The 26,941-nt window shown below is 52.1% G+C and overlaps 1 protein-coding gene across 1 annotated transcript in view; it reads left to right on the top strand.

Moving 5' to 3' along the window:
• The first annotated feature begins 12,121 nt into the window (after nt 1-12,121).
• The window catches only part of PTGER2 (prostaglandin E receptor 2), a 39,323-nt gene continuing 24,503 nt past the window's right edge, over nt 12,122-26,941 (top strand). The window contains 2 exon segments of the mRNA XM_060261472.1: nt 12,122-12,248; nt 12,251-12,960. Coding sequence (XP_060117455.1) covers nt 12,122-12,248; nt 12,251-12,960 — 837 coding nt within the window.

Below are 26,941 nucleotides of genomic sequence, written 5' to 3'. Positions count from 1 at the left end.
AGTCTGCCATAGAAGAAAAATACATGAAAATAGAGTGGAAGATGGGTTTAGTATATGTAATGAGATAAACAGCCAATATCCCTATTTGAGTGTGTCAATACAGCTAACAGAGAAACACACTGGGTAGTGATGTTTTTGTTCACCTAATCTACTGTTTAGCATGTAAACATCGTTCTAGTTTGCCATTAGAAAAAAACAAAACAATAAAATATAGTGAAAATGGGTTAAATATATGTAATGAGCCAATATGTGTCCTCCCGGATCTGACCACTAGAGGTCCCTCGTGCAGCCTGCATGAACCGGTTTTGACACGCTTCTATGTATCTGAGGAAATGCGGGGGCACACACAAACTCCTACCTTGAGTAAAACTTAGTTGGCCTTAAAGGTGCCCCACTGGACTCAAACTTTGTTCTGTCACTACAGACCGAAACGGGTGCCCCCCCCCCCCCCCAGATCTCTGCCTTTGACACAAATGATTGACACGTCGTCCCCAGAAAAGATTCCATCTTTCTTTCCCTTTTAACTAGCCCTAGAGCAGGGGTGGCCAGACTGCAGCTGGGGAGCCCCTTGTGGCTCTTTCACACATATTGTGTGGCTCTTGAATCCTCACCGACTTGCAAGAAAGGCATTTGTCTCTTTAAATCACTTCTCCAAGTCAAGGCAGCCAGAGGCTTGGAGAATGCATTTAAAGTTAAAGTTGCTTTCTTTCCACCTCTTCCTTCCTTTCCCATCTATTTGCCTTCCATCCATCCTTCCTACCTACCTCCCTTCTTTCCTTCCTCCCCCCCTCCCTTCCATCCTTCCTCCCTCCCTCCCTTCCTCCCTCCTTTCCTCCCTCTTCCTCCTTCCTCCCTCCCTCCCTCCCTCCCTTCCTTCCTACCTCCCTCCCTCCCTTCCATCCTTCCTACCTCCCTTCCTTCCTTCCTGCCTCCCTTCCTACCTAACTCCCTTCCTCCCTCCCTCCCTTCCTTCCATCCTTCCTACCTCCTTTCCTCCCTCTTCCTTCCTTCCTCCCTCCCACCCTCCCTTCCTACCTCCCTCCCTTCCATCCTTCCTACCTCCCTTCCTTCCTGCCTCCCTTCCTACCTAACTCCCTTCCTCCCTCCCTCCCTTCCTTCCTCCCTTCCTCCCTCCTTTCCTCCCTCTTCCTTCCTTCCTCCCTCCCACCCTCCCTTCCTTCCTACCTCCCTCCCTTCCATCCTTCCTACCTCCCTTCCTTCCTGCCTCCCTTCCTACCTAACTCCCTTCCTCCCTCCCTCCCTCCCATCCTTCCTACCTCCTTTCCTCCCTCTTCCTTCCTCCCTCCCTTCCTTCCATCCTTTCTACCTCCCTTCCTTCTTTCCTTCCTCCCTTCCTTCCTCCCTCCTTTCCTCCCTCCCTTCCTTCCTCCCTTCCAGCCTTCCTACCTCCCTCCCTTCCAGCCTTCCTACCTCCCTCCCTTCCTTCCTGCCTCCCTTCCTATCTGCCTCCCTTCCTTCCTCCCTTCCTTCTTACCTCCCTCCCTTCCTTCCATCCTTCCTACCTCCCTTCCTTCTTACCTCCCTTCCTCCCTTTCTACTTCCCTTCCTACCTACCTACCTCCCTTCCTTCCTCCCTCTCTTCCTTTCTACCTCCCTCCCTCCCTCTCTCCCTTCCTTCTTCCCACCCTCCCTTCCTACCTCCCTTCCTTCCTCCCTTCCTTCCTACCTCCCTCCCTTCCTCCCTCCCTCCCTTCCTTCCTCCCTCCCTTACTTCCTCCCTCCCTCCCTCCCTCCCTTCCATCCTTCCTCCCTCCCTCCCTTTTTCCCTCCCTTTTTCCCTCCCTCCCTTCCTTCCTTCCTTCCTTCCTTCCTTCCTTCCTTCCTTCCTTCCTGTTTGGTGTAGTGCTGAAGTGTGCAGTCTCTTATCTGGGAGAACCGGGTTTGATTCCCCACTCCTCCACTTGCAGCTGCTGGAATGGCCTTGGGTCAGCCAGAGCTCTCTTATCTGGGAGAACCGGGTTTGATTCCCCACTCCTCCACTTGCAGCTGCTGGAATGGCCTTGGGTCAGCCATAGCTCTGGCAGAGGTTGTCCTTGAAAGGGCAGCTGCTGTGAGAGCCCTCTCCAGCCCAACCCACCTCACAGGGTGTCTGTTGTGGGGGAGGAAGGTAAAGGAGATTGTGAGCCGCTCGGAGACTCTTCGGAGTGGAGGGCGGGATATAAATCCAATATCTTCATCTACCTCACAGGGTGTCTGTTGTGGGGGAGGAAGGAAAAGGAGATTGTGAGCCGCTCTGAGACTCTGATTCAGAGAGAAGGGCAGGTTATAAATCTGCAATTCTTCTTCAAGTCAAGCCAGCCAGAGGCTTGGAGAATGCATTTAAAGTTTAAGTTGCTTTCTTGCCACCTCTTCCTCCCTGCCCCATCTATTTGCCTTCCTTCCTTCCTTCCTTCCTTCCTTCCTTCCTTCCTTCCTTCCTTCCTTCCTTCCTTCCTTCCTTCCTTCCGCTTTGAGGCTCTCGAACATCTGATGTTTGTGTCATGTGGCTCTTAAACATCTAATGTTTATTCTATGTGGCTCTTACGTTAAGCAAGTTTGGCCACCCCTGCCTTAGAGGAAAGGGAGGGGGGCGGCGTGTTGGGACGGGCCCCTCTTTTGCATCCAGAGAGCCCCAGGTGCAATTCCCGTCATTTCTGACGAAGCAACTCTGAGGGAAAACCCCTTCCTGAAACCTAGAAGAGCCGCTGCTGAACAATTTGTGACTCAGTCTTTAGGCAGCTTCGCGGCAGAACGCGGCGAAGCGTGGGCTTGGGTGTTTTATAACTGCAGCTCGAAGGAAAGGAAGACCTCGGTGGCGGCTGGCGTGGCTTGTGAGTGCGTCTCTTGAAGACTGTCCTGCAGCCTTCTCTGCCAAGCTGGCTCGGAAAGCCACACGCAAAATAAAAACAACTCAGCAGGGCTTGGGCCAGAGAACTTCCTAAATGATTACGGGGAAGGGCTGTGTCTCAGTGGAAGGTCCTCTGCTTTGCAGGCAGAAGGTCCCAGGTTTCACCCCGCGCCCCCCCCCCCGGAATCTCCAGTTGAAAAGGACCAGGCAGGAGGGGATGGGAAAGACCTCAGCCTGAGACCCTGGAGAGTCATGAAGTGGGGCTCTAGCTCAGTGGCAGAGCATCTGCTTGGCATGCAGAAGGCCCCAGGTTCAATCCCCGGCATCTCCAGTTAGAAAGGACCAGGCAGGAGGTGATGGGGAAGACCTCCGCCTGAGACCCTGGAGAGCCATGAAGTGGGGCTGTAGCTCAGTGGCAGAGCATCTGCTTGGCATGCAGAAGGTCCCAGGTTCAATCCTCGGCATCTCCAGTTGAAAAGGACCAGGCGGGAGGTGCTGGGAAAGACCTCAGCCTGAGACCGTGAAGAGTCATGGAGTGGGGCTGTAGCTCAGTGGCTGAGCCTCTGCTTGGCATGCAGGACATCCCAGGTTCAATCCCCGGCATCTTCAGTTAAAAAGGACCAGGCAGGAGGGGATGGAAAAGACCTCCGCCTGAGACCCTGGAGAGCCATGAAGTGGGGCTGTAGATCAGTGGCTGAGCATCTGCTTGGCATGCAGAAGGTCCCAGGTTCAATCCTCGGCATCTTCAGTTAGAAGGACCAGGCAGGAGGTGATGGGAAAGACCTCAGCCTGAGACCCTGGAGAGCTGCTGCCAGTCTGAGCAGGCAATACTGACTTTGATGGACCAAGGGCCTGATTTCATGTGTTCACATCATCATATTGCAAGTAAAAGGGGGCATGAATTGGAGAGAGGAGGGACCCCTAGCAAGGTGTAACGCCCTATAGTCCACCCTCACAAGCATCCACATTCTCCAGGAGAACTGATCTCTCTAGTGTGGCAATGAGCTGTAAATCTGGGAGATCTCCAGGCCACCCCTGGAATTTGGCAACCCTATAAGATACCCAGCATATACAGTTTGGAGCAGGGATAGAATTCTAGCAGGAGCTCCTTTGCATATTAGGCCGCACTCCCCTGATGTAGCCAATCCTCCAAGAGTTTACAAGGCTCTTTTTTGTAAGCTCTTGGAGGATTGGCTACATAAGGGGGTGTGGCCTAATATGCAAAAGAGCTCCTGCTAGAATTCCACCTTACAAGGCTCTTTTTTGTAAGCTCTTGGAGGATTGGCTACATCAGGGGTGTGTGGCCTAATATGCAAAAGAGCTCCTGCTAGAATTCCACCTTACAAGGCTCTTTTTTGTAAGCTCTTGGAGGATTGGCTACATCAGGGGTGTGCGGCCTAATATGCAAAGGAGCTCCTGCTAGAATTCCACCCCTGGTTTGGATTAAAAAGAAAACCGCGTATGAAACAATGCTGCTTTTTCCAATAAACAAGGCAGAATAACACGCACACCTGCCAAATGTGGTCTTCTGGTGGGTTTTTTTTTTTAGGCCAATGATTTTTACAGCTACTTGAATCGTCAGCGTATCCAAGAAAGGTTTTGAAAGGGAAAAACTACCCTGAAGGCACGGAATGCAAGCAGAAAACAAATAAAGAAGGATTTAAACACGTGCTCATTTCCAAAAGCATTGTTTTTAACTTCTCGAGGGTCTAGGTTTCCTCTTTGATGACAGCGTAGGGAATTTGCCGTGCTTCTGAAATCCCGGACGGTGCTGAACTATTAAATTTTGAGTGGATCAGAAGAAAAAAGGAGAATAAAGCCCTTGGTTTATGGTCTTTTGGGGGGGGGGGTGACGGTGGCGGAAATGAGAATGTTTAACCAGACGAAAGGAACAGAAGAGCTCTTTGGGCTTTGAAGGCACTGAGGGAGAGAGAAGAGGACCTTGCACCACCAAAAAAATGGGGAAAGCATCGTTGTCTCCACAAAACAAAAAGGGTGTAGAATTTTTTTTAAAATGTTTATTTTATTTTAGTATATTTCTATTCCGCCCATTCCCCATAGGGCTCAGGGCGGAGTACAACATATGATAAAAAAATTAGAAGATATTGGATTTATATCCTGCCCTCCACTCAAGTGTCTCAGAGCGGCTCACAATCTCCTTTATCTCCCTCCCCCACAACAGACACCCTGTGAGGTGGGTGGGGCTGAGAGGGCTCTCACAGCAGCTGCCCTTTCAAGGACAGAGTCTCAGAGCGGTCTACAATCTCCTTTCCCTTCCTCCCCCACAACAGACACCCTGTGCGGTGGGTGGGGCTGGAGAGGGCTCTCCCAGCAGTTGCCCTTCCAAGGACAGTCTCAGAGCGGCCTACAATCTCCTTTCCCTTCCTCCCCCACAACAGGCACCCTGTGAGGTGGGTGGGGCTGAGAGAGCTCTCCCAGAAGCTGCCCTTTCAAGGACAGAGGCTCAGAGCGGCCTACGTTCTTTGACACTACAAATCATCGCCTACTGCCAATAATCAATCTAACATCCGCTCGCTCAGTGGCCCTACAACAAAACATGACATGATATGAAAACGTTGGTCCAATAATGACAAAAACCTCTAACATCAAACTAGCAACCACATTCTCCTTCACCAACACCGGCATGATCAAAACCTATCTAACCACATCCACACTACTCTTAATCACCTGCCTCATTACACCAACGCTCTATGGAACCCGAAGGCCCCTCCTCTTTCACACATATTGTGTGGCTCTTGAAGCCCCCACTGCCCCGCCAGCCGGCTTGGAGAAGGCGTTTCTCTCTTTAAATCACTTCTCCAAGCCAAGCCAGCCTGCGGCTTGGAGAATGCATTTAAATTTGTTTCCCTTCCACCTCTCCCTCCCTCCCCCCCATCTGTTTGCCTTCCTTCCTTCCCTTTCCTCCCTCCCTCAAACATCTGACGTTCATGTCTCGCGGCTCTCAAACATCTGACATTTATTCTGTGTGGCTCTTAGGTTACGCACGGACAGTGTCTCTGCGCTCAGCGGTGTCTGAAATTTAGCCTCCGAAAATGGGAAGAATTAGGGTTACCAGCTGGGCTGGAGGAAAAAAATATGCTGTCTCTTTCTTTTTGCTGTCAAGTCACAATCAACTTAGGGAAACCTTATAGGGCAGGGGTGGCCAACGGTAGCTCTCCAGATATTTTTTTTTGCCTACAACTCCCATCAGCCCCAGCCAGCACGGCCAATGGCTGGGGCTGATGGGAGTTTTCTCCCTTGTGCATGTTTCCCTGGCCTCACACCCTCTTACATGCTTGTGAGTTCCCCTTCTTCTATGTGCTGTGCCCCGTTGCCTTTTAGGTACAGTCCTCTCCGCACTTTGTTCAAGCCCCTTTTACATGGCCCAGTTTGATTGGGGGAGGGACGGTGGCTCAGTGGTAGAGCATCTGCTTGGGAAGCAGAAGGTCCCAGGTTCAATCCCTGGCATCTCCAAGAAAGGGTCCAGGCAAAGAGGTGTGAAAAACCTCAGCTGGAGACCCTGGAGAGCAGGGGAGGGACGGTGGCTCAGTGGTAGAGCATCTGCTTGGGAAGCAGAAGGTCCCAGGTTCAATCCCCGGCATCTCCAAAAAAGGGTCCAGGCAAAGAGGTGTGAAAAGCCTCATCTTGAGACCCTGGAGAGCTGCTGCCAGTCTGAGAAGACAATACTGACTTTGATGGACCAAAGAGGGTCTGATTCAGTATAAGGCAGCTTCATATGTTCCACAACCTTTCTCCCCATGATCTTATCCTTCCTTTTGTGCCTGCATCCTCAATGAGCATGTTCCATATGAGTTGTAGGCAAAAAAACATCTGGAGAGCTACCGTTGGCCACCCCTGTTGTAGGGTTTTCAAGGCAAGAGATGTTCGGGGGGGGGGGTGTTACCGTTGCCTGTGTCTGCACCACAACGCTGGACTTCCTTTTTGGTCTCCCATCCAAGCAAGCCTCAGATTCAGCAGGAGCACGGCTCCTGAACCTTTCTGATGCCCCCCTCCTCCTCCCCACCTCCCTTGTCCATCGAATAGGAGGTGCAGCTGCAGAACAATCCCTGGATTAGGAGAGCGGGCAGGCAGCCAGCGTCCGGGAGCTTTGCCACACCCCCAGCAGCCCTCATTCGCCCCTGGAGAAGCCCACGCCACCCTTTCTCCACTTCTTCTGTGATTTTGGGCGGCTTGCTGGCCTTTTGACTGGGAGGAGGGGCAGCCAAGGAGAGCCCCGGGTGAGTGAGGCCTGCTTGGGCTGGCTGGATCTCTTGGGCTGGCTGAGAACTGTGCGCAGTTCTGGTCGCCGCACCTCCAAAAGGATATTATAGCATTGGAGAAAGTCCAGAAAAGGGCAACTAGAATGATTAACGGGCTGGAGCACTTTCCCTATGAAGAAAGGTTGAAATGCTTGGGGCTCTTTAGCTTGGAGAAACGTCGACTGCGGGGTGACATGAGAGAGGTTTACAAGATAATGCATGGGATGGTGAAAGAAGTACTTTTCTCCCTTTCTCACAATACAAGAACTCGCGGGCATTCGGTGAAATTGCTGAGCAGACAGGTTAAAACGGATAAAAGGAAGTCCTTCACCCAAAGGGTGATTAACATGTGGAATTCACTGCCACAGGAGGTGGTGGCGGCCACAAGCATAGCCAGCTTCAAGAGGGGGTTAGATAAAAATATGGAGCAGAGGTCCATCAATGGCTATTAGCCACAGAGCGTGTGTGTGTGTGAGTGTGTGTGTGTGTGTGTGTGTGTATATATATAATATATATATATAAAAATTTTGGCCACTGTGTGACACAGTGTTGGACTGGATGGGCCATTGGCCTGATCCAACAGGGCTTCTCTTATGTTCTTATGTGACGCAGAGTGTTGGACTGGATGGGCCATTGGCCTGACCCAACAGGGCTTCTCTTATGTTCTTATGTGACACAGAGTGTTGGACTGGAGGGGCCATTGGCCTGATCCAACATGGCTTCTCTTATGTTCATATGTGACACAGAGTGTTGGACTGGATGGGCCATTGGCCTGATCCAACATGGCTTCTCTTATGTTCTTATGTGACACAGAGTGCTGGACTGGATGGGCCATTGGCCTGATCCAACATGGCTTCTCTTATGTTCATATGTGACACAGAGTGTTGGACTGGATGGGCCATTGGCCTGACCCAACAGGGCTTCTCTTATGTTCTTATGTGACACAGAGTGTTGGACTGGATGGGCCATTGGCCTGATGCAACATGGCTTTTCTTATGTTCTTATGTGACACAGAGTGTTGGACTGGGGGGGCCACTGGCCTGATCCAACATGGCTTCTCTTATGTTCTTATGTGACACAGAGTGTTGGACTGGATGGGCCATTGGCCTGATCCAACATGGCTTCTCTTATGTTCTTATGTGACACAGAATGTTGGGCTGGAGGGGCCATTGGCCTGATCCAACATGGCTTCTCTTATGTTCTTATGTGACATAAGAACATAAGAGAAGCCATGTTGGATCAGGCCAACGGCCCATCAAGTCCAACACTCTGTGTCACACAGTGGCAAAAAATGTTATATACACACAGAGTGTTGGACTGGAGGGGCCATTGGCCTGATCCAACAGGGCTTCTCTTATGTTCTTATGTGACACAGAGTGTTGGACTGGATGGGCCATTGGCCTGATCCAACATGGCTTCTCTTATGTTCTTATGTGACACAGAGTGTTGGACTGAATGGGCCATTGGCCTGATCCAACATGGCTTCTCTTATGTTCATATGTGACACAGAGTGTTGGACTGGATGGGCCATTGGCCTGACCCAACAGGGCTTCTCTTATGTTCTTATGTGACACAGACTGTTGGACTGGATGGGCCATTGGCCTGATGCAACATGGCTTTTCTTATGTTCTTATGTGACACAGAGTGTTGGACTGGAGGGGCCACTGGCCTGATCCAACATGGCTTCTCTTATGTTCTTATGTGACACAGAGTGTTGGACTGGATGGGCCATTGGCCTGATCCAACATGGCTTCTCTTATGTTCTTATGTGACACAGAATGTTGGGCTGGAGGGGCCATTGGCCTGATCCAACATGGCTTCTCTTATGTTCTTATGTGACATAAGAACATAAGAACATAAGAGAAGCCATGTTGGATCAGGCCAACGGCCCATCAAGTCCAACACTCTGTGTCACACAGTGGCAAAAAATGTTATATACACACAGAGTGTTGGACTGGAGGGGCCATTGGCCTGATCCAACAGGGCTTCTCTTATGTTCTTATGTGACACAGAGTGTTGGACTGGATGGGCCATTGGCCTGATCCAACATGGCTTCTCTTATGTTCTTATGTGACACAGAGTGTTGGACTGGAGGGGCCATTGGCCTGATCCAACAGGGCTTCTCTTATGTTCTTATGTGACACAGAGTGTTGGACTGAATGGGCCATTGGCCTGATCCAACATGGCTTCTCTTATGTTCTTATGTGACACAGAGTGTTGGACTGCATGGGCCATTGGCCTGATCCAACCTGGCTTCTCTTATGTTCTTATGTCCAAGCAGGCCTCGCTTGCCCAGGGCTCTTTTCTTGTGTTGAGTTGCTTTTGGCTGGTGGGGGGTGGGGGTGGCAGCATATGCTAATGAGTTATGCTAATGAGCTCCACCATCTATTTTTCTGCCAAACGACCCCTGGTGATAACAGGATAGGATGGCCAAGTCCACTTCAAGGAATATCTGGAGACTTTGGGGGTGGAGCCAGGAGCAAGGGTGTAAGAAGCACAATTGAACTCCAAAGGGAGTTCTGGCCATCACATTGAAAGGGACCGCACCCCCTCTAAATGCCATCCTTCCATAGGAAATCATGAAAGATAGGGGCACCTTCTTTGGGGGCTCATAGAATTGGACCCCCTGGTCCAATCTTTTTGAAACTTGGAGGGTGTTTTGGGGCGAGGCACTGGATGCTATGCTGAAAATGTGGCGCCTCTACCTCCGAAAATAGCCCCCCTCAGAGTCCCAGATACCCGCAGAGCAATTCTCCATTAATTTCTTTGGGAATAAATCTCCATAGGGAAGAATGGAGTTCCCAGCAGACATTTCCCTCCCCGCTTTCTGAAGTGGGGGGGGGAGGGCCTCCAAATCGGGGGATCCCCTGCCCCCACCTGGGGATTGGCAACCCTATAGCAGGACCATGGTGTTTTCCGGACAAGAGACGTTGAGAGGTGGTCTGCACAGCAACCTTGGACTTCCTCGGTGGTCTCCCATCCAACCCTGCTTAAAGGTAAGTCCCCCTGTGCAAGCACCAGTCGTTTCTGACTCTGGGGTGATGTCACATCACGTTTCCACAGCAGGCTTTTTTACGGGGTGGTTTGCCCTTCCCCAGTTCTCTACACTCCCCCCCCCCCCCCAGCAAGCTGGGGACTCCTTTGACCGACCTCGGAAGATTGGAAGGCGAAGTCAACCTCCAATTCAAGAAAGTTCTGGGGACTTTGGGTGTGGAGCCAGGAGACTTTGGGAGTGGAGCCAGGAAACTTTGGGGGTGGAGCCAGGAGACTTTGGGGGTGGAGCCGGGAACAGGGGTGTGAGAAGCATCTCTGGAGTTCCGGCTGTCACATTTGAAGGGACCGCACTCCTTTTCGATCCCTTCCATAGGAAATAAGGATAGGAGCATCTTCTTTGGGGGCTCATAGAATTGGACCCCCTAGTCCAATCTTTTTGAAATGCAGGGGGTGTTTTAGAGAGAGGCACTGGATGCTATGATGTAAAATTTGGGGCCTCTACCTCAAAAAACAGGGCTCCCTCCCAGATACCAGCGGAGTATCAATTCTCCATTGTTCCCTATGGGAATCAGTCTCTGTAGGGAATAATGGCGTGCCCAGCAGACTTTGGAGGGTGTTTTGGGGAGAGGCACTGGGTGCTATACTGAAAATGTAGTGCCTCTACTTTCAAAAACAGCCCCCACCCTAGTCCCAGATACCCGCAGATCAATGCTCCATTAATTTCTTTGAAACACGTCTCCATAGGGAATAATGGAGCGCCCGGCAGACATTCCCCTCCCCTCTTCTCCCCCCCCCCCGCTTTCTGATGACCCTGGAGGGGGGGGAGAGCCTCCAAAATGGGGGATCCCCTGCCCTCACCTGGGAATTGGCAACCCTATCCCCTGGGAAGAGCCACCCCCGGAAAGCTGGGTCTCCCAGAGCGCTCTAACCGCTGGGCCAGGCGGCCTCTCCTCCTGGAGAGGGGGATCCCCTGCCCTCACCTGGGAATTGGCAACCCTATCCCCTGGGAAGAAGAGGAAGAAGAAGAAGAAGGAGGAGGAGGAGGAAGAGAAGAAGAAGGAGGAGGAGGAGGAAGAGGAGAAGAAGGAGAAGAAGAAGAAGAATTGCAGATTTATACCCTGCCCTTCTCTCTGAATCAGAGACTCAGAGCAGCCTACAATCTCCTTTCCCTTCCTCCCCCAAAACAGACACCCTGTGAGGTGGGTGGGGCTGAGAGGGCTCTCCCAGCAGCTGCCCTTTCAAGGACAGAGTCTCAGAGCGGCCTACAATCTCCTTTCCCTTCCTCCCCCACAACAGACACCCTGTGAGGTGGGTGGGGCTGAGAGGGCTCTCACAGCAGCTGCCCTTTCAAGGACAGAGTCTCAGAGCGGCCTACAATCTCCTTTCCCTTCCTCCCCCACAACAGACACCCTGTGAGGTGGGTGGGGCTGAGAGGGCTCTCCCAGCAGCTGCCCTTCCAAGGACAGAGTCTCAGAGCGGCCTACAATCTCCTTTCCCTTCCTCCCCCACAACAGACACCCTGTGAGGTGGGTGGGGCTGAGAGGGCTCTCCCAGCAGCTGCCCTTCCAAGGACAGAGTCTCAGAGCAGCCTACAATGTCCTTTCCCTTCCCTCCCCCCACAACAGACACCCTGTGAGGTGGGTGGGGCTGAGAGGGCTCTCCCAGCAGCTGCCCTTTCAAGGACAACCTCTGCCAGAGCTCTGGCTGACCCAAGGCCATTCCAGCAGGTGCAAGTGGAGGAGTGGGGAATCAAACCCGGTTCTCCCAGATAAGAGTCCGCACACTTAACCACTACACCAAACTGGAAGAGCCCCCCCCCCCCCCCCGCGGAAAGCTGGATCTCCCAGAGCGCTCTAACCGCTGGGCCACGCGGCCTCTCCTCCCGGTTCCCGTCTAAGGCCGGCCCTCTGGGGCGTGGCGGCCGGGCTCCGCCTGGCGCGGGCGGGGAGGCGCCTCTCCCCGCTGCTCTCCCGGCTGTGGAGGGCGGCGGCGCGCATAGCCGTCGGGGCGCGGGCGGAGGATGAGCGCGGGGGGCTGCGAGGCGCTGGAGGCGCTGGCGGCGGGCGAGAGCGCGGCCATCTCGGCGGCGATGTTCGCGGCGGGCGCGCTGGGCAACGGGGCGGCGCTGGCGCTGCTGGCGCGGGCCGGGCGGCGTCGGCGGGCGAGGCGGCGGCTTTCCACGTGCTGGTGCGGGCGCTGGTGCTGACCGACCTGGCGGGCACGTGCCTGACCAGCCCCGTGGTGCTGGCGGCCTACGGGCGCGGCCGGACGCTGCTGGCGCTGGGCCCCGACGGCCGCCTGTGCCGCTACTTCGCCTTCGCCATGAGCTTCTTCGGCCTGGCCACGGTGGGCGGCCTGTGCGCCATGGCGCTGGAGCGCAGCCTGGCCCTGGGCGCCCCCTACCTCTACCGCCGCCTGCTGCTCGACGGCCGCCGCGCCCTGCTCGCCCTGCCCGCCCTCTACGCCCCCGCCGCCGCCCTCTGCGCCCTGCCCCTGCTCGGCTTCGGCCGCTACGTCCAGTACTGCCCGGGCACCTGGTGCTTCATCCGCACGCGCTTCGCCGACGGCGCCGCCCCCACGGGCCAGGCCTCCGACGCCGCCTTCTCGCTCCTCTACGCCTCGCTGCTGCTCCTGCTCGTCCTCGCCGTGCTCCTCTGCAACCTCTGCGCCATCGCCAGCCTCCTCCGCATGCGCCGCCGGGGCCTCGCGCCCCGACGGCTCGCCCCCGCCGCCGCCCTCGGCCCGCCGCCGCCGCTCCACGCCGCCCGCGGCCCCGGCTCCATGGCCGAGGAGCTCGACCACCTCATCCTCCTCGCCTTCATGACCATCATCTTCGCCGTCTGCTCCCTCCCCTTCACGGTAGGCCGGCGGCGGAGGGCGAGGGGGGGGGGGGCGCCGGGTGGGTTGCCAGCTCCGAGCCGGGATGCGGGGAGGACTCTTGGAGCAGAATCGTAGATAGATCCGAACGTTGAACCATAGAGCCAGTTTGGTGTGGTGGTGAAGTGCGCGGATTCTTATCTGGGAGAACCGGGTTTGATTCCCCACTCCTCCACTGGCAGCCACTGGAATGGCCTTGGGTCAGCCACAGCTCTCTTATCTGGGAGAACCGGGTTTGATTCCCCACTCCTCCACTTGCACCTTCTGGAATGGCCTTGGGTCAGCCATAGCTCTCTTATCTGGCAGAACCGGGTTTGATTCCCCACTCCTCCACTTGCACCTGCTGGAATGGCCTTGGGTCAGCCATAGCTCTCTTATCTGGGAGAACCAGGTTTGATTCCCCACTCCTCCACTTGCACCTTCTGGAATGGCCTTGGGTCAGCCATAGCTCTCTTATCTGGCAAAACCGGGTTTGATTCCCCACTCCTCCACTTGCAGCTGCTGGAATGGCCTTGGGTCAGCCATAGCTCTCTTATCTGGGAGAACCGGGTTTGATTCCCCACTCCTCCACTTGCACCTGCTGGAATGGCCTTGGGTCAGCCACAGCTCTCTTATCTGGGAGAACCGGGTTTGATTCCCCACTCCTCCACTTGCACCTGCTGGAATGGCCTTGGGTCAGCCATAGCTCTCTTATCTGGGAGAACCGGGTTGGATTCCCCACTGCTCCACTCGCACCTGCTGGAATGGCCTTGGGTCAGCCACAGCTCTCACAGACCTGTCCTTGAAAGGGCAGCTTCTGTCAGAGCTCTCTCAGCCCCACTCACCTCACAGGGTGTCTGTTGTGGGGTAGGAAGGTAATGGAGATTGTGAGCCGCACTGAGACTTTTTGGAGTGGAGGGTGGGATATAAATCCAATATCTTCATCTACCTCACAGGGTGTCTGTGGTGGGGGAGGAAGAGAAAGGAGATTGTAGGCTGCTCTGAGACTCTGTCCTTAAAAGGGCAGCTGCTGTGAGAGCCCTCTCAGCCCCACCCACCTCACAGGGTGTCTGTTGTGGGGGAGGAAGGGAAAGGAGATTGTGAGCCGCTCAGAGACTCTTCGGAGTGGAGGGCAGGATATAAATCCAATATCTTCATCTACCTCACAGGGTGCCTGTTCGGGGGGGTGGGGAGGTAAAGGAGATTGTGACTGCTCTGAGATTCAGAGTACAGGGCGGGATATATATCCAATATCTTCATCTACCTCACAGGGTGTCTGTTGGGGAGGTAAAGGAGATTGTGACTGCTCTGAGATTCAGAGTACAGGGCGGGATATAAATCCAATATCTTCATCTACCTCACAGGGTGTCTGTTGGGGAGGTAAAGGAGATTGTGACTGCTCTGAGATTCAGAGTACAGGGCGGGATATAAATCCAATATCTTCATCTACCTCACAGGGTGCCTGTTCGGGGGGTGGGGAGGTAAAGGAGATTGTGACTGCTCTGAGATTCAGAGTACAGGGCGGGATATATATCCAATATCTTCATCTACCTCACAGGGTGTCTGTTGGGGAGGTAAAGGAGATTGTGACTGCTCTGAGATTCAGAGTACAGGGCGGGATATAAATCCAATATCTTCATCTACCTCACAGGGTGTCTGTTGGGGAGGTAAAGGAGATTGTGACTGCTCTGAGATTCAGAGTACAGGGCGGGATATAAATCCAATATCTTCATCTACCTCACAGGGTGCCTGTTCGGGGGGTGGGGAGGTAAAGGAGATTGTGACTGCTCTGAGATTCAGAGTACAGGGCGGGATATAAATCCAATATCTTCATCTACCTCACAGGGTGTCTGTTGTGGGGGAGGAAGATAAAGGAGATTGTGAGCCGCTCTGAGACTCTTCGGAGTGGAGGGCTGGATATAAATCCAATATCTTCATCTACCTCACAGGGTGTCTGCTGTGGGGGAGGAAGGGAAAGGCGATTGTGAGCCGCTCTGAGACTCTGTCCTTGAAAGGGCAGCTGCTGGGAGAGCCCTCTCCAGCCCCACCCACCTCACAAGGAGTCTGTTGTGGGGGAGGAAGGGAAAGGAGATTGTGAGCCGCTCTGAGACTCTTCGGAGTGGAGGGCGGGATATAAATCCAATATCATCTTCTTCTTAGATAGATCCAAGTGGGCAGCCCTGCTGGTCTGAAGCAGTAGAACAAAGCAGGAGTCAAGTTGCAGCTTTAAGGCCGACAAAGGTTTATCCAGAAGGGAAGCTTTCCTGTGCTCTCTAAGCACACTCCATCAGACGAGGGGATCAGGTCCAGTGTGAGGGACTGTATAACTGGTAGGCAGTGGTTTAGAATGCAAAATGGTACACATTTAAGATCCATTGACAGAACAGTGAAATTAACAAACCTTTGGTCTGGGTAGCAGGAGCATGAGAAAGCAATAAAACAGTCATAGGTCAAAATGTGAGAATGTCTGTCAGTCACTCTATTGTATAAGCCTGGCCGAATTGAGGGCATTACTTTCTCAAGAGTTTTTCCCATCTAACTAATTTTCCTTTTAACATGTAACATACGTATAGTTTGCCATTAGAAGACAAATACATTAAAATATAGTGGAAGATGGGTTTAGTATACGTAGAAGAAGAAGAAGATATTGGATTTATATCCCGCCCTCCACTCCGAAGAGGCTCAGAGCGGCTCACAATCTCCTTTACCTTCCTCCCCCACAACAGATACCCTGTGAGGTGGGTGGGGCTGAGAGGGCTCTCACAGCAGCTGCCCTTCCAAGGACAGAGTCTCAGAGCGGCCTGCAATCTTCTTTCCCTTCCTCCCCCACAACAGACACCCTGTGAGGTGGGTGGGGCTGAGAGGGCTCTCACAGCAGCTGCCCTTTCAAGGACAACCTCTGCCAGAGCTATGGCTGACTCAGGGCCATTCCAGCAGGTGCAAGTGGAGGAGTGGGGAATCAAACCTGGTTTTCCCAGATAAGAGTCTGCCCTTTCAAGGACAACCTCTGCCAGAGCTATGGCTGACTCAGGGCCATTCCAGCAGGTGCAAGTGGAGGAGTGGGGAATCAAACCTGGTTTTCCCAGATAAGAGTCTGCCCTTTCAAGGACAACCTCTGCCAGAGCTCTGGCTGACCCAGGGCCATTCCAGCAGGTGCAAGTGGAGGAGTGGGGGAATCAAACCTGGTTCTCCCAGATAAGAGTCCGCACACTTAACCACTACACCAAACTGGCTCTCCACGTAATGAGATAAACAGCCAGTATCCCTATTTGAGTTTGTCAGTGCAGCTAAAAGAGAAATACATTGGATAGGGATACATTGGATAGAGTTGGAAGGGACCTCCAAGGTCATCTAGTCCAACCCCCTGTGCAATGCAGGAAACTCACAAATATCTCAGGATCCGCATTGCTGTCAGATGGCCCTCTAGCATCTGTTTAAAAACCTCCAAGGAAGGGAGAGCCCACCATCTCCTGAGGAAGCCTGTTCCACTGAGGAACTGCTCTAACGGTCAGGAAGTTCTTCATAATGTTGAGCTGGAAACTCTTTTGATTTAATTTCAACCCGTTGGTTCTGGTCCTGCCTTCTGGGGCCACAGAGAACAATTCCACATCATCCTCTACAATGGAAGGGAAGGAAAGGTCCCCTGTGGAAGCACCAGTTGTTTCTGACTCTGGGGTGACGTTGCTTTCACAATGTTTTCATTGCAGACTTTTGACGGGGCGGTTGGCCATTGCCTTCCCCAGTCATCTACGCTTTCCCGCCAGCAAGCTGGGTGCTTATTTAACTGACCTCAGAAGGTTGGCAACCTCGAGCTGGCAACATGAAACCCACTTCCGCCGGGGATGGAACTCCGGTCATGAGCAAAGTTTAGGACTGCAGTACTGCAGCTTTAAGAGTCCTGTGGTGCAGAGTGTTAAAGCTGCAGTACTGCAGTCCTAAGCTCTGCTCACGACCTCATTTCGATCCCAGCGGAAGCTGGTTCACGTCACCGGCTCGAGGTTGACTCAGCCTTCCATCCTTCCGAGGTCGGTCAAATGAGTCCCCAGCTTGCTGGGGGGAAAGCGTAGAGGACTGAGGAACGCAAGGGCAAACCACCCCGTCAAAAGTCTGCCGTGAAAACGTTGTGAAAGCAACATCACCCCAGCGTCGAAAACGACTGGGGCTTGCACAGGGGACCACCTTGCCCTTTACCTTTTATTGGAGCTTTACCACTCTGCGCCACGGGGCTCTAGAACGACAGCCCTTCAAAGGCTTTATGTAAATGCTTTATGTAAGAGACATGTAGAGTAAATGTTTGAGAACTGCGAGACACGAACGTCAGACGTAGATGGGAAAGAAGGAAGAGGTGGAAAGAAAGCAACTTTAACTTTGAATGCATTCTCCAAGCAGCCAGCTGGCTTGGCTTGGAGATGTGATTTCAAGAGACAAATGCCTTTTCCAAGCCGGCTGACTGGGGGCTTCGAGAGCCGCCCGATATGTGTGGAAGAGTCGATGTGGCTCCCAGAGCCGCAGTGTGGTCACCGCTGCCCTAGAGATTGGGGGACGGAGCTTGAGCACAGCGGCCTCAGTCGTACTCCATAGCGGCCTTTTTCTCCCGGGGAGCTGATCTCTGCAGTCTGGAGAAGAGCTGTAATCCTGGGGGATGCCCAGGTCCCGCCTGGAGCTTGGCATCCCTGGATCCTGCTATCAGGACTGCTCTTACGACAACCGAGATCAGTTCCTCTGGAGAACATGGATGCTTTGGAGCGGGGAGGGCTCTAGTTGGGTTGCCAGGTACCCCCTCACTACCAGAGGAGAATGAGAGGGGCGTAGGGCTGCCATCTTCAGGCTGGGAAAGTCCTGGAGATTTGGGGATGGACCTGAGGAGGGCAGGGACCTCACTGTGGTACAGTGCCATAGAACCCACTTACCAGAGCAGGGGTAGCCAAACTGTGGCTCGGGAGTCACATGTGGCTCTTTCACACATATTAATCTTTGTAATCGTTCATTGAAATCTGCCTCTGTTCCTGAGGACTGGAAGGTAGCCAATGTCACCCCCATCTTTAAAAAGGGTTCCAGAGGAGATCCGGGAAACTACAGGCCAGTCAGTCTGACTTCAATACCGGGAAAGTTGGTAGAAACCATTATCAAGGACAGAATGAGTAGGCACATTGATGGACACGGGTTATTGAGGAAGACTCAGCATGGGTTCTGTGAGGGAAGATCTTGCCTCACTAACCTGTTACATTTCTTTGAGGGGATGAACAAACATGTGGACAAAGGATACCCGATAGATGTTGTTTACCTTGACTTCCAGAAAGCTTTTGATAAAGTTCCTCATCAAAGGCTCCTTAGAAAGCTCGAGAGTCATGGAGTAAAAGGACAGGTCCTCTTGTGGATCAAAAACTGGCTGAGTAATAGGAAGCAGAGAGTGAGTATAAATGGGCAGTCTTCGCAGTGGAGGACGGTAAGCAGTGGAGTGCCGCAGAGCTCAGTACTGGGTCCCATGCTCTTTAACTTGTTCATAAATGATTTGGAGTTGGGAGTAAGCAGTGAAGTGGCCAAGTTTGCAGATGACACTAAATTGTTCAGGGTGGTGGAAACCAGAGAGGATTGTGAGGAACTCCAAAGGCCTGATCCAACAGGGCTTCTCTTATGTGACGCAGAGTGTTGGACTGGAGGGGCCACTGGCCTGATCCAACATGGCTTCTCTTATGTTCTTATGTGACACAGAGTGTTGGACTGGAGGGGCCACTGGCCTGATCCAACATGGCTTCTCTTACGTTCTTCTGTGACACAGAGTGTTGGACTGGAGGGGCCATTGGCCTGATCCAACATGGCTTCTCTTATGTTCTTCTGTGACACAGAGTGTTGGACTGGAGGGGCCGTTGGCCTGATCCAATATGGCTTCTCTTATGTTCTTATGTGACGCAGAGTGTTGGACTGGATGGGCCGTTGGCCTGATCCAACAGGGCTTCTCTTATGTTCTTATGTGACGCAGAGTGTTGGACTGGATGGGCCGTTGGCCTGATCCAACATGGCTTCTCTTATGTTCTTATGTGACACAGAGTGCTGGACTGGAGGGGCCATTGGCCTGACCCAACAGGGCTTCTCTTATGTTCTTATGTGACACAGAGTGTTGGACTGGATGGGCCATTGGCCTGATCCAACATGGCTTCTCTTATGTTCTTATGTGACACAGAGTGTTGGACTGGAGGGGCCGTTGGCCTGATCCAATATGGCTTCTCTTATGTTCTTATGTGACGCAGAGTGTTGGACTGGATGGGCCGTTGGCCTGACCCAACAGGGCTTCTCTTATGTTCTTATGTGACACAGAGTGTTGGACTGGATGGGCCATTGGCCTGATCCAACATGGCTTCTCTTATGTTCTTCTGTGACACAGAGTGTTGGACTGGAGGGGCCGTTGGCCTGATCCAATATGGCTTCTCTTATGTTCTTATGTGACGCAGAGTGTTGGACTGGATGGGCCGTTGGCCTGATCCAACAGGGCTTCTCTTATGTTCTTATGTGACGCAGAGTGTTGGACTGGATGGGCCGTTGGCCTGATCCAACATGGCTTCTCTTATGTTCTTATGTGACACAGAGTGCTGGACTGGAGGGGCCATTGGCCTGACCCAACAGGGCTTCTCTTATGTTCTTATGTGACACAGAGTGTTGGACTGGATGGGCCATTGGCCTGATCCAACATGGCTTCTCTTATGTTCTTATGTGACACAGAGTGTTGGACTGGAGGGGCCATTGGCCTGACCCAACAGGGCTTCTCTTATGTGACACAAAGAGTTGGACTGGATGGGCCGTTGACCTGATCCAACATGGCTTCTCTTATGTTCTATTTGCCCTCCTTCCTTTCCTGCAGTTCTGCGCTCAAACCTCTGATGTTTATTTTATGCGACTCATAGGTTAAGCAAGTTTAGCCACCCCCTGTAGCGTTAAACAAAGGTGTGGACATCTGTGCGTGTTGGAAGGGCTGTTTGTGCACACTTATAACAAGCTTTTAACGTGCATTGGTCTTTGGAGTTCAGGCTCTCGAGGCTTGGGTTCCAATAAAGTTTCCTGCTCGTGACAGAAGCCTCACCGCTTGTGTTGTGGATGGGGACAGACACGCCAGCCCGTGGCCCCTTTGGGTTACAGCCCCACCTCAGAGTTTTCCAGATATCTGACAAAAGGCACTTTGACTCTGGGAATCTTATGCTCTGAAAATCAGTATTGCTGGCTCTGAGGGGTACCAGGCTTCCAGCCGAAGTCTTTCGCATCACCTGCTCCCCGAACAGCTAGATTCGAGTCCAGTAGCATGTTAGAGATACCTGATGAAGGGAGGTGTCTCTCACCCCGAAACTCAAAGGTGCGTCTGGACTCGAATCTAGCTCTTCGACAACACAGCGACACAGCTCTGTGTCACCTCCTGTCGCCTACTCCCTGTTTCCTTCTACCGGCAACTCCAAGGATTGGAACCTGGGACCTTCCGCATGCCAAGTTAGATGCCCTGCTAGCAGGGGTGGAATTTTAGCAGGAGCTCCTTTGCATATTAGGCCACACACCCCTGACATAGCCAATCCTCCAAAAGCTTACAAAAAAGAGCCTTGTAAGCTCTCGGAGGACTGGCTACATCGGGGGTGTGTGTGTGGCCTAATATGCTCCAACTAGAATTCCACCCCTGCCTGCTAGGGAGCCCCCCTCGCCATGTCCTTGGGGGGGCGTGTCTGCTGTCTGCAGGGCCACCTCCGCAGGGTGGCACAATTGGGAGGGTGCCCACACAGCGCGGGGCCTTGGCTCACTCAAGCACCAGCCTTACAGAAGCTGGTGGGTGTCCCCTCCTGAGACGGTGCCATCCAGCCTTCAAGCATTTGGCACGCACCCAGCCGGTGACCCTGCAGACTTCAGGGGGTGGGGTACCTTGGGGGTTTGCCAACTCCGGCCTGGCAGATTCCTGATGGTTTTGGAGCAGCATCTGAGGAAGGGGGGGGATTTGGGGAGGGATTCCACCTGGGATTCATTATATACCCCAGAACGTGCCCTCGAAAGCTGCCGTTTTTCTCCAGGGGAACCGATCTCCATAAACTGGAGATGAAGACTGATTCCCCATTAGCCTTATGCCGCTCTCACTCTCCACTTTGGTGTAGTGGTTAAGTGTGCGGACTCTTATCTGGGAGAACTGGGTTTGATTCCTCACTCCTCCACTTGCAGCTGCTGGAATGGCCTTGGATCAGCCATAGCTCTTGAAGAGTTGTCCTTGAAAGGGCAGCTTTTGTCAGAACTCTCTCAAACCCAGCTACCTCACAGGGTGTCTGTTGTGGGGGAGGAAGGGAAAGGAGATTGTAGGCCACTCTGAGACTCTGTCCTTGAAAGGGCAGCTTCTGGGAGAGCCCTCTCAGCCCCACCCACCTCACAGGGTGTCTGTTGTGGAGGAGGGAGATAAAGGAGATTGTGAGCTGCTCTGAGACTGAGATTCGGAGTGAAGGGCGGGATATAAATCCAATACCTACCTACCTACCTACCTTCCTTCCTTCCTTCCTTCCTTCCTTCCTTCCTTCCTTCCTTCCTCCTTCCCTCCCCCCCTCCCCTCCCCTCCTTCCTTCCTTTCCTTTCCTTTCCTTCCCTCCCCTCCCTCCTTCCTTCCTTTCTTCTTTCCTTCCTTCCCTCTTTCCTTCCCTCTCTCCTTCCTTCCTTCCTTCCTTCCTTCCTTCCTTCCTTCCTTCCTTCCTTCCTTCCTTCCTTCCTTCCTTCCTTCCTTCCTTCCTTCCTTCCTTCCTTCCTTCCTTCCTTCCTTCCTTCCTTCCCTCCCTCCTACTTCCTAACTGGAGAGCCAGTTTGGTATAGTGGTTAAGTGTGTGGGCTCTTATGTGGGAGAACCGGGTTTGATTCTCCATTCCTCCACTTGCAGCTGCTGGAATGGCCTTGGGTCAGCCATAGCTCTGGCAGAGGTTGTCCTTGAAAGGGCAGATTCTGGGAGCGCTCTCTCAGCTTTAGCTTCTAGGGAGCGCTCTCTCAGCCCCACCGACCTCATAGGGGGTCTCTTGTGGGAGAGGAAGATAAAGGAGATTGTGAGCCGCTCTGAAACTCTGAGATTTGGCGTGGAGGGCGGGATATAAATCCAATATCTTCTTCTTCTCTCCTCCGTGGGGGCTTCTGTTGGATTTCACACTACCTGTCCCGGGCTGCAATTTGCTCCGCCTCTTCCGCACAGCAAACAAGATCCTCTAAAACCCGGTTTCTGTTTGCCGGGCAAAAAAGGCAAAGCAAGTTGCAGCCCCGGGGTGCATAGTGTGAAATCCGACGGAAGCCCTGCAGAGAAGAGGAGTGTGAGAGTGGCATGAGGCTAGTGGGGAATCATCCCACTCCAATTTCAGAGGAAAAGAGGAAAACCCAACAGGAGAGAGATTGACTCTTTTCCTTCTGACTTCTATTTTTTCTAGCATGATTGTCTTTCCCAGCGATGTGACCAGAATATAATAGCCTTGGTTTAACCATTTTAGCTTCTGGGGCAGGGGTGTCAAGCATGTGGCCTGGGGGGCCGAATTAGGCCCCGGAGCAACTGGCTGTCATCTGCTTCCTTCTCCCTCTCTCTTGCTTCCTTCTGCATCACAGCTTGCTTTGCCAGGCTTGCTCAGTTGCTCAGGAGCTACAGAGCAAAACCTCTGTTTTCTCCATTGGCTGAGGCTTAAGGTTAAAACTTTTGGGGCTTGGAGAAACGTCGACTGCGAGGTGACATGATCGAGGTTTACAAGATGATGCATGGGATGGAGAAGGTAGAGAAAGAAGTCCTTTTCTCCCTTTCTCACAATACAAGAACTTCTGGGCATTCAATTAAATTGTGGAGCAGTCAGGTTAAAATGGATAAAAGGAAGTCCTTCTTCACCCAAAGGGTAATTAACACATGGAATTCACTGTCGCAGGAGGTGGTGGCGGCTGCAAGCATAGCCAGCTTCAAGAGGGGGTTAGATAAAAATATGGGGCGGAGGTCCATCAGTGGCTATTAGCCACATTGTGTATGTGTGTGTGTATATATGTGTGTGTGTGTGTATGCCACTGTGTGACACAGAGTGTTGGACCGGATGGGCCATTGGCCTGATCCAGCATGGCGTCTCTTATGTTCTTATGTGACACAGAGTGTTGGACTTGATGGGCCATTGGCCTGATCCAACAGGGCGTCTCTTATGTTCTTATGTGACACAGAGTGTTGGACTGGGTGGGCCATTGGCCTGATCCAGCATGGCGTCTCTTATGTTCTTATGTAACACAGAGTGCTGGACTTGATGGGCCATTGGCCTGATCCAACAGGGCGTCTCTTATGTTCTTATGTGACACAGAGTGTTGGACTGGGTGGGCCATTGGCCTGATCCAGCATGCCGTCTCTTATGTTCTTATGTGACACAGAGTGTTGGACTGGATGGGCCATTGGCCTGATCCAGCATGGCGTCTCTTATGTTCTTATGTGACACAGAGTGTTGGACTTGATGGGCCATTGGCCTGATCCAACAGGGCTTCTCTTATGTTCTTCTGTGACACAGAGTGTTGGACTTGATGGGCCACTGGCCTGATCCAACATGGCTTCTCTTATGTTCTTGCCCAGTTCCCTGATTCCCATGGAAGATATACAAAGAAAGCACCTTTAGGAGCAATAAGTGCTAAAGTTTTAAGCATGTTTTTACTTTAAAGGGGTTTTTTTTAGTCATGTTTGTCTGTGTCCTTTGAAGAGTTTATATCTCTGTTACCTAATCCTAAATAGGTAACATTTAGGGTCAGCCTGACATTTAGGTCAGATCCGCCGCTCATAACAAATGAGTTTGACACCCCTGTTCTAGGGAGCCAGTTTGGTGTAGTGGTGGACTCTAAGCTGGAGAACTGGGTTTGATTCCCCACTCCTCCTCTGCCTGCGGCCAGCTGGGTGACTTTGGGTCAGTCATAGTTCTCTCAAGAGCAGTTCTCTCTGAACTCTTTCAGCTGCACCTACCTCAAAGGGTCTCTGTTGTGGGAAGGGGAAGGGAAGGAAGACTGTAAGCTGTCCTTAGACTCCTTGGGGCAAAGAAAAATGCAGTATAAAAACCAAATATTCTTCAGCTCTTCTAGGGAGAGTTCAGGCTATCAAACCTAAGCTGGCTTTATTGCTTTAACAACACAAGAGGCACTGTTTATGACTCAGCATAGAAAAATTGTATTTGCTGGCATATTTATGGGATTTAAACGAATGGCTTAGTTTTCTACAAGGAGAATTGCATGTATACCCAAATGCTAAACTAAGAGACAGCTGCAAACCTCTGCAGCGTGTGCTGACTTAGCATATTGGCGTTATTCCAAAAGCAGGGAAAAATACATTTCGTATGAGTTGTTTTCAGCGATGCCCCCAAATTTCTGATGAGGTTTTTTAAAAGTCCTCTGACTTGCATGCAGTGTGTTTTGAGTGAGTAGGACCAGAAGGTAGGAGCAGAACCAATGGGTTGAAATTAAATCAAAAGAGTTCCCAGCCCAACATGAGGAAGAACTTCCTGACCATTGGAGTGATTCCTCAGTGGAACAGGCTTCCTCCTTGGGAGGTGGTGGGCTCTCCTTCCTTGGAGGTTTTTCAACAGAGGCTAGATGGCCATCTGACAGCAAAGAGGATCCTGTGAATTTAGGGGGAGATGTCTGTGAGTTTAGAGCGGTTCCTCAGTGGAACAGGCTTCCTCCTCGGGAGGTGGTGGGCTCTCCTTCCTTGGAGGTTTTCAAACAAAGGCTAGAGGGCCATCTGACAGCAATGTGGATCCTGTGAATTTAGGGGGAGGCGTTTGTGAGTTTACCTCATCGTGCAGGGGGGGTTGGACTAGATGACCCTGGAGGTCCCTTCCAACTCTAGGCTTCTGTGGTTCTTTAAAAACATTTCACAAAAGGTTTTTCCCCCAGGGCTCCCCCAAATTTCCCTTGTTTTTCCCTTGGAAGCACTACCCTCCAAAAAGTCCTGGAGGGGCTGTTTTGTCCTGGATTCCCCTGTTGGTTGTTGTTTTTTGGGGGGGCTTGTAGAGAGTGGAAGATGAACAAAAGGGGGTTATGTGAAGGGCGGTTCAGGTTGGCGTGAGATCTGAAGGGGCAGCTCATTCCTTTCTCCACCACACAGTGCGTGCCTGCCCCCTTTCTGGCCCATTCCGTCACCCTCAGGCCACTCACAGCCTAAAAATACAGTAAAATATATAGCCAGAAAGTCTTTTAAACCCGCAAAGAACAGCCAGAGAAACTGCAGCGGCATCGCGTCAGTCGTAAAAGCAGCCTAGCGGTTGCCAGGACTGACTCAAGAAATACCGGGGAGCTTTGGGGGTGGAGCCAGGAGCAAGGGTGCGAAAAGCACGACTGAACTCGGAAGAGAGTTCCGGACATCACCTTTCAAGGGACCGCACACCTTTTAAATGCCTTCCCTCCACTTGCAAATAATGAAGGAGAGGGGCACCTTCTTTGGGGGCTCATAGAATTGGACCCCCTGGTCCAATCGTTTTGAAACATGGAAGGTATTTTGGGGGGAGGCACGGCGGGATGTTGTGCTTAAAAGTTGATGCCTCTACCTTAAAAAACAGCCCCTCTGGAGCCCCAGATATCCACGGATCAATTCTCCATTATACTCGGGGCTTTTTGGTAGAAAAAGCCCAGCAGGAACTCATTTGCATATGAGGCCACACCCCCTGACACCAAGCCAGCTGGGACTGCGTTCCTGCTAAAAAAAAAAAAAGCCTATGGGGAATAGTGGAGTGCCCAGCAGACATTTCCCTCCCCCCCCCCCCCTGTTTTCTGATGACCCTGAAGCGGGGGGGAGGGCCTCCAAACTGAGGTATCCCCTGTCCCCACCTGGGGATTGGCAACCCTACTGCCGCTCAATTTTTTTTAAAAAAACAGACCAGCTTCACTATGCACCTAAAGGCCTGCAGATTGCAGGTTGCCCTTTTAATCGTCGTTTTCACGTTGTGCCCTCTTTATTGTTATTTTCACGGTGTGGTGGAAATCATAGCCGTTGTGATGAGTCGATAACAGTGTATAAGTCCGCAGGAATTAAAGTTCCCTCTGTCCGATACAAAATAGAACGTTTCCTACTTGTGTCGGAAGATCAAATCCCAAACAGCTTGCTGGTCTGTGCTTAAATTGGGGTTTTTCTACACCGGTCCTGAAACAGTTTTCATGGGGGTAGGAGGATGCTTTCAAATGCGGTCTCATTTGGAGTACTGTAGTTCTGGTCGCCGCACCTCCAAAAGGATATTATAGCATTGGAGAAAGTCCAGAGAAGGGCAACTAGAATGATTAAAGGGCTGGAGCACTTTCCCTATGAAGAAAGGTTGAAACGCTTGGGGCTCCTTAGCTTGGAGAAACGTCGACTGCGGGGTGACATGATAGAGGTTTACAAGAAAATGCATGGGATGGAGAAAGTAGAGGAAGAAGTACTTTTCTCCCTTTCTCACAATACAAGAACTCGTGGGCATTCGATGAAATTGCTGAGCAGACAGGTTAAAACAGATAAAAGGAAGTACTTCTTCACCCAAAGGGTGATTAACATGTGGAATTCACTGCCACAGGAGGTGATGGCAGCCACAAGCATAGCCACCTTCAAGAGGAGTTTAGATAAAAATATGGAGCAGAGGTCCATCAGTGGCTATTAGCCACAGTGTGTATGTATGTATAAAATTTTTTGCTACTGTGTGACACAGAGTGTTGGACTGGATGGGCCATTGGCCTGATCCAACATGGCTTCTCTTATATTCTTATGTTCTTATTAGTGGAAGAAGCCAGCCCGAAGCTATTTGTGATTTTGGAGCAGGAAAAAATGATAGGGAGGGAGGGGGGAAAAATACCCCTAACTTGCAGGGCTTTTTTTTTGTAGGAGGAACTCCTTTGCATATTAGGCCACACCCCTTATGTAGCCAATCCTCCCAAGAGCTTACAGGGCTCTTCTTACAGGGCCTACTGTAAGCTCTTGGAAGATTGGCTGCATCGGGGTGTGTAGCCTAATAGGCAAAGGAGTTCCTGCTACAAA

Source organism: Heteronotia binoei, chromosome 21, assembly GCF_032191835.1.
Source record: "Heteronotia binoei isolate CCM8104 ecotype False Entrance Well chromosome 21, APGP_CSIRO_Hbin_v1, whole genome shotgun sequence".
Lineage (NCBI taxonomy): Eukaryota > Metazoa > Chordata > Lepidosauria > Squamata > Gekkonidae > Heteronotia > Heteronotia binoei.
The sequence above is the reverse complement of the archived record's forward strand: the minus strand, read 5'-3'. Positions and strand labels throughout refer to the sequence as shown.